This window comes from Miscanthus floridulus, chromosome 8 (genome assembly GCF_019320115.1).
Source record: "Miscanthus floridulus cultivar M001 chromosome 8, ASM1932011v1, whole genome shotgun sequence".
NCBI lineage: Eukaryota > Viridiplantae > Streptophyta > Magnoliopsida > Poales > Poaceae > Miscanthus > Miscanthus floridulus.
Window position 1 is genome coordinate 153203783 of NC_089587.1, and position 7820 is coordinate 153211602.

The 7820-nt window shown below is 45.7% G+C and overlaps 1 protein-coding gene across 1 annotated transcript; it reads right to left on the minus strand.

Moving 5' to 3' along the window:
• Window positions 1–2853: 2853 nt before the first annotated feature.
• LOC136473755 (uncharacterized) lies at window positions 2854–6068 on the minus strand. Its single transcript, XM_066471396.1, has 3 exons — window positions 5877–6068; window positions 5669–5756; window positions 2854–3196 (listed from the first exon to the last, which is right to left on the minus strand). Exons 1-3 carry the CDS (start codon window positions 5988–5990, stop codon window positions 3066–3068), a joined length of 333 nt encoding a protein of 110 aa, XP_066327493.1. The 5' UTR covers window positions 5991–6068; the 3' UTR covers window positions 2854–3065.
• Window positions 6069–7820: the final 1752 nt, after the last annotated feature.

Sequence of the window (7820 nt, forward strand, 5' to 3'; positions counted from 1 at the left end):
TAATCACCTCGGAATCAATGATGAACACAATAATTTTTACCGAGGTTCACTTGCTTGCCGGCAAGCTAGTCCTCATTGTGGCAATTCACTCACTTGGAGGTTCACGCGCTAATTGGCTTCACACGCCAAACCCTCAATAGGGTGCCACACAACCAACACAAGATGAGGATCACATAAGCCATGAGCAATCCACTAGAGTACCTTTTGGCACTCCACCGGGGAAAGGTCAAGAACCCCTCACAATCACCACGATCGGAGCCGGAGACAATCACCACCTCCGCTCGACGATCCTCGCTGCTCCAAGCCGTCTAGGTGGCGGCAACCACCAAGAGTAACAAGCGAAATCCGTAGCGAAACATGATCACTAAGTGCCTCTAGATGCAATCACTCAAGCAATGCACTTGGATCACTCTCAATCTCACTATGATGATGAATCAATGATATAGATGAGTGGGAGTCCTTTGGCTAGGCTCACAAGGTTGCTATGTCAATGAAAATGTGCAAGAGTTGTCCCTTGAGCCGGCCATGGGGCTATAAATAGAGCCCCAATCAAATAGAGCCGTTATACCCCTTCACTGGGCAAAACGCGCTCTGTCCGGACGCTCCGGTCATACTGACCGGACGCTGGCCCTCAGCGTCCGGTCGCCCGATGGGCACCACGTGTCATCGCCTTCAAACGCTGTTCGTCAGATTCCAACGGCTATGACGCTGACCGGACGCAGCAGCTTCAACTGACCGGACGCTGAACCCCCAGCGTCCGGTCATTTCCAGTAAGGTACCGACCTCGACCGGACGCGTCCGGTTAAAACTGACCGGACGCTGGAACCTCAGCGTCCGGTCGAGTACAGTAAGGGTCGAAACCTGGTTTTCCTCGACCAGACGCGTCCGGTCCACCTCGACCGGACACAGCCAGCGTCCGGTGGTAAACCCTAGCCACTGTACCGACAGTCAACGCGACCGAACGCCGACAGTCAGCGTCCGGTGCTTCTGGATTTAGCGTCCGGTCACTGGACCGACGCTGACATCAGCTCTGTTCTCACTTCTATCTTCTCCACCCTTGCTCCAATGTACCAACCACCAAGAATTTGCATCCGGCGCAATAAAAAATAGGCATTTCATTTTCTCGAAAGCGCCGAATCCATCTCAACCCTGCACACACCTTGTGCACATATGTTAGCATATTTTCACAAATATTATCAAGGGTGTTAGCACTCCACTAGATCCTAAATGCATATGCAATGAGTTAGAGCATCTAGTGGCACTTTGATAACCGCATTCCGATACGAGTTTCACCCCTCTTAATAGTACGGCTATCAAACCTAAATGTGACCACACTCTCTAAGTATCTTGATCACCAAAACAAAATAGCTCCTACAAGTTATACCTTTGCCTTGAGCTTTTTGTTTTTCTCTTTCTTCTCTTCAAGTTTAAGCCCTTGATCATTTCCATGCTATCACCATTGTCATGTTATGATCTTCATTTGCTTCTCTACTTGAAGTGTGCTACCTATCTCATGATCACTTGATGAACTAGGTTAGCACTTAGGGTTTCATCAATTCACCAAAACCAAACTAGAGCTTTCACCGGGGCTTCCACGACTGGTGGCGCCGGGGCTTCAACCGCTGGAGGCGCAGCGTTGCTGGGGCCGGCACCGTCCAAGCCAAGGCGAGGAGATGGTGGCTGGCTCTGCAGACGAAGGTTGCGTGGAGGAGAAGCATGTCGGCCACGAACAGGAGTCCATCAGCGGTGAGGAACTGCATTGGAACAGAAGCCACGAACAGCGGAGTCGAAGAGGAGGCCGAAAGGACCATGGCCATGACCATGGGCAATGTTGCGGCGAACACGAGGCCCAAGGCGCTCGAAGACATTGCGGCGTTGTCCATGGTGGCCGTGGTGGCGGATCGGGCCACGGCGAACTCCACCGACGCGGCGAAGGGCGAAGAACAGTTGACGAACAACATGTGACGGTAAGTCAATCTTCATCATGCTTACCGGTGATGGTTCAGAGGCCTTCGTTGCCTCTGCGTCGTCGTTCTCTTTCGCTTGTCCAGTAGAGCAGTGCTGATAACGTGTTGAAAGTGAATGAAAAATGAACAATATTTTTAGAACAACCTATGCTTTCATTGATCTCTTAGATATATATACAAGTGAAGGGTCACGCTGTACGGACATCGTACGGACGTGACTGTTCGGGAAAGTTAACTGCTAATCTAATCTCTAATCCTAACTGCTTGTTTGGACGGATGAGATCATCTGTAGAATAGGTGTCTGTTGGTAGGCACCGTTTCGTAACAAAAACAAGTCATTCACGCTACCAAGTGCTAACAGTAGGCAGCGCGTTGAAGTCACCAAACCAGAATTGAAGCACATACATTCCAGAACGCTTCACTGCTACTAGTGTAAGGTCAATTTCAGTTGGGTTCCATTCTCATTGAGGCCTTGTTTGGATGTTGATGTATCCACCTCAATCCATCCATGTGTGTTGGAGTGGTTTGGGGTAAAATTTAAACTAAATTCCACACCAAACCACTCCATGGATACATGAACATCCAGCCCTAAACGAGGTGCCAGCCACACAAGTGTATTTGATGACCTGGCACTAAAATTATGAAGAAGTAAATTTGATGGCATGGCACTAAAATTATGAAGAGAGTAAACTGGGTGTACACTCTTTTTAAAACTTGGAAACTGTTCCACATTAGCATTGAGGGACAAAAGTTTCATTCATACAATATTTGCCCAATCACACGTTAAATGTTTTAAGTAGACTATCAAACAACAAAAATGAAACTATGCATTGAGCATTCATCATCACAAATAACTCTAGATGATGTGTCAGTCTCAGAAACTTCAAAATGAAATTCTCCGTTAAGATTGGCTTACTAGGCGCAACATGCGTCTCTAGCAACCAAAAAGCGATGCCATATATAGTACAGTCATTTCCAAAAGTTTGTACTTAAGTACACGCTGATTAAAAGAAGCATTACATGTGCAATAGGACATGTCAACACTCAAAACTGAAGAAGCACAGGGAGCGTAGTGTAAGCAAAGTGTGAATGTTAAGATCAGTCCTCTCTCCATTCATGCTGGCATTCCTCTTTGCAACACCTGTATATTGTTGTCATCGGTTCATCAGCTGATCGAATCTGCATCTGCTTGAAGTATGCTTCTCCATGGTTGCATCTTTGGCATGTAACTGCGAGTTTAGTGAATGCACTTAGCAGACTATGGTTTTGCACATCATATTATGTATATATATACATGCATCCAGGTCCAGGCCACAAAGTAATCTACAGCAGATACAAAGGTCCATCCATGTGATTATATTGTATTCGAGTTAGGCTATCAATCTGATTTCACAAATTGTTCAAACTTCAAACAATATGCCTCCACTGTGGCAAACTTGGGTACGTGGCTAGTAATCAAGTTTAGTGAATGTACTTGGTGTGTTATGTTGGCACATCACTTGTTCAGCTCAAGTCACAGATAAAAAGTGAAGTTACTTAGATGTGTCTAAACACACCCTGCTATGTTGTATGGTGCAGAATGTTGGCCTACGAAAAGACGACATGTTCAACAAATACGTGTCACGGAAATGCGTATGTTGCGTTGGATTTGCGGTTATACAAGAAGGGATTGAGTTCGGAACGATGATATACGTGATAGATTAGGGGTAGCACCAATTGAAGAAAAGCTTGTCCAACACCGGTTGAGATGTGCGTAGTGGAATCCTAAGCCAGGATAGTAACGTGAAGAAAGGCAGAGGAAGACCGAAGTTGACTTGGGTAGAGGCAATAAAATGAGACTTGAAAGGATGAAATATACCCAAAGACTTAGCCTTAGATAGGAGTGCTTGGAAAACAGCTATTCACGTGCCTGAACCTTGATTGCTTCTGCTGGGTTTCAACTCTAGCCTACCTCAACTTGTTTGGGACTTAAATGCTTTGTTGTTGTTGTTGTTGTACTTAGATGTGTCTAAGAGAAGGCTTCCTCTGTATAGCAACAATTATTAGTGAATCATGGATATTGCATCACATAATATGCTATCTGTCTGCCCTTCTAAATCATTTTCTAGAAGAATTATTTCTTCCATCGTGCAAGCGATGAGGTACAAGTCCTATTAGATCACCAGTCACCACACCACCTAAAAATTGATGCTATTTCCATCATTTCGACAGTAACAACTAGACTGCAAGTATGACATTCCAACATTGTGATCTTATGTTAGTAAATAGGTACCTCCAAGAAAATTTTGCAGCATGTAAATATAATAATAATTTTCCAACAAAAATGTGTCAAACATCTTATTGAATATTTCCTAAAACATCTGATTGAATACTCCCTTCTCCTTGATAAGTAGTGAATATTTTTTAACATCAAATTGTAAGGTTTCAGGTTTCTTATCTGTACTTAGCAGATACAATGCCAAATCTGCTTTTAAGTTTGAAAAATAAAAGTGGGCAGGATGAAGCTAGTACGAAACATGATATGCTTCCTGTGTAAAATACCATGTTGCACGTTGTGACACGACTTTGACCTTATCATTTCATTCTACCAGTGCTTTAATAAAGAGGTGATATCATTTTCTATATTTACTAAACCTCTTAGAGATAGTGTTTGGTACGGGTAAATATAACAGGACTTGATTACAGACGGTAACAGACCTCATTGCTTCATCTACACCGATGAACCCCCCCACCCCCCGCCTTCCAAAAAAGGAAAAAAGAATCTCTCATCGTCTCCACTCGACACTGTGGCTCAGACTTCGCCAGCTCAGCAGTGGGAAGAACGCTGTCCGTCCACCAGCATTTTCTGCTCCCATACCAGTGAGCCTAGTATGTTGACTTCTTCCTCACCGAGCAAACCCTCTATCCAGTTTCCCTGGATCTGAGGAGGAAGATGAGTAGGAGGGTATGAAGCAAGGTGAAGTCATGAAGAAGACGATGGCGCCATGAACGGCAGAGGCATGATGTTGGTCGACACAATGTCTCACCCCATCTTCTCTTGCTTTGGATGTATTTTTTTTTTTAAATGACAGCTTGTTTCTGGATATTGCTCTTGATGGGTGTTGCCAGGATGAAGAGATTGGGGATAAATATTGGTTTTCACGCAGTTATGAGTGAATCTCTCTTGAAATTGGATCAATGCTCCCTTTCAAATCTGGGCCCTTTCCTTGTTAACCAGTTTTGATTTTACATTCCAGTTCTGTTCAGTTTCAGCAAGATCAGATGAAGCAATGCATGGTACCCTGCACTGATAACGCTAATGAATGCAACTAAACAGAGAGGGTAAATCAACCATTACGTCACCAAACATGCTGCAACCTTATTCCATCTGCGTTTTCGTACCATTCTACCAACCAAACAATAACTACATTGAAATTTTGGTGATTTACTCAAAAAATGACATAACCCACCAATTAGAGAACCAAAGTAGAAAACAAAACTCAGTATTACTAGAATATATGTTGACTGTTCTGATATAACCGTTTGCTTTCGAGACTTAAAACCTCAATGCCAGAGGTGATGACAACGTTGCCCAGTGGTTAACAATGAAAAGCTATCAATATCAATAAATAACAAGCCTTGGGAAAGAACCGCATCATACTTCGGAAGACCGAGCAGAGTAGAGTAGCTCCACGTAACAAAGAGCAGGACGGAGAGCTTACCTGCGGTCTTAGGGGCCGACTTCATCTCGTCCGCCGTGCTGAAGATGGGCTCCACCTCCTTCTTGACCAACCTCGCCTTCTTCACGATCTGCGGCACCACGAAGGAAAAGGGAAGCGCATCAGACTCGGATCGATTTGAGGCATCAGAATGACAGAAAGCAACGAGACAGAAAAGGTTGCAGCGAGGAAGAGGTACAGGGCGATGGACCTTGTTCTGGATGGGGCAGACGTAGGGGCAGACGGGGCAGAAGAGGCGCAGGCGGTGGCTTCCGGTGCCCGGATCGATCTGCAGCAGCATCCCACACACCGGGCAGAATTCCATCGCCCTCCCCCTGCCGCCCTTTGCCGCCGCCGAGCTTCAGACGTCAGCGTGCCCCGCCGAATAGACCGGGATTTCCTTTCCGGAGACAAAAACCCTGGTTTATTGGGCTTGGCCGGGATTGTTTGGACGGATCTCTCAGGTGATGACATCATGGGCCGGTGAGCAACATGAGTGTCAAAAAGATGGGCCGTGGGCAGACAACTTTGGCTCTCAACCGCTATAAAATCTCTCCTCACAGATTGTCTTGATCTATCGATCCAACAATCCACCCTCGAGTTTCTCAAAAAAAAAAAAAAAAAAAAAAATCCACTCTTGACTCTCCACCAGCTTTTTCCTCAGCGTTCTTTTTATTTGAAAAAAGATCAAATTATCCATCAAACTTTGTGCAAAATTATCCACCACCCCGTGTCCCTTCTCCTAACACACATGCCGCTTCCACTAAACGGTAAGCCATTCTTCACCCCATTTTTTTTTTTGCAATTTGACCCCTTTTTTGAAAAAAAATCACGTTCAGACCCCTAGGTGACGTAAACTCAACTTTGGACCCTGGGAGTCGGCGCCAAGGTAACACGTCTCGGTGCCACGACTCACGACGTCGAGGTGTGTGGCCCTTATTTGCGTGGAAGCCGATCTGGCGCTTACGTGGCAAATACCTCGGCACCATAGATCACGGCGCCAAGGTAATAACCCTATACGCGGCTCAAGCCAGCGCCACTTCTCCCTCTCTCTGTCCCTCTCTATCGCGCTCGGCTCGGCCAACCACACCGCCGCCATCGTCACAGCCGCCGTCGACACCGCCGCCGTCCCCTGCCCCCCCCCCCCGCTCGTGTCCTTGCAGGCCGCGACCGACCCCGCCCGTGCCCTCACAGGCCGCGGCCGCCCGGCGTTGCCCGCGCCACCGCCGCCACGCCCCCATCGCCGTGCCATTCCTGGCCACCCTCGTCGCCCCTTTCCTCCTCCGCCGCGCTGTCCGGTGGCGAGGGCGGCCCCTGTCGGCCGGCGGGCCTTCGGCCCCTACGCCCCCCTGCCCCTTCGGTGCCCGCATCGGTGCCCCACTCCTCTATGCCCCAGCCCCTCCGGTACCTCCAGCAAGGTAGTTTTTTAGTTAAGTTAAATTAGTTAATATACTTTAGGTAATTTAGTTAGTAATTTTTTTAGAATATTTAGCAAATTTAGTTAGCAAATTTAATTACATAAGTAGATAGTTAGATGCTTATTTATTTAGTTATATTATATACTTAGGAATATATTTATGTAGCTTATTTAGTTAGATTAGATTGTTAGAGACATAATTAGGGAGTTAGTTACTTATTAATTTAGTTAGCTAGTTAGTAAGTGTAGTTACCAAATTTCATATATTGTTAGAGATAGTTAGGCAGTTAGATACTTATTTGTTTAGCTAGATAGTTAGGTAATTTAGTTAGCAAATGTAGTTAGATATTGTGGTTAGTTATCTTATAATAATATATCCGTAATAACTTGGTTGTTGTGCATACCAACTAGAGGGACAACGTAGTCACCCTATATCATGGAGGAAGTGTGGAGAAAGATGAGTTTGGGAATGTTAGTTTTATTGGAATGCAAAGGGTGCCAGTGATATTCGATGATCGGCCATTGTTTTGTGATTTGTTTGGTAGGGCTCGTGATGAGCTTAAATGCAATTCAAATGAAGATGCCATCTTAGTTGAGAGGGTACTTCACCATGGCAGGTCAGGGACAATTTTTATACGGTTGGTCCCAATTGCATCCGAGGCTCAATGGGACAAATATGTCAAAACTGTCATGAAGAATGAGTTTTAATGTTTGGATTTGGTTGTGCGGAAGTTGTCC

Excerpts from the sequence above, each read along its gene's own strand:
- LOC136473755 (XM_066471396.1), bottom strand. The coding sequence starts at position 5,990 with ATGGAATTCTGCCCGGTGTGTGGGATGCTGCTGCAGATCGATCCGGGC. Across the intron at positions 5,757-5,876 it reads TCTGCCCCATCCAGAACAAG|ATCGTGAAGAAGGCGAGGTT; the intron begins GTCCATCGCCCT and ends GTGGTGCCGCAG. Across the intron at positions 3,197-5,668 it reads GTCGGCCCCTAAGACCGCAG|TTACATGCCAAAGATGCAAC; the intron begins GTAAGCTCTCCG and ends CTAAACTCGCAG.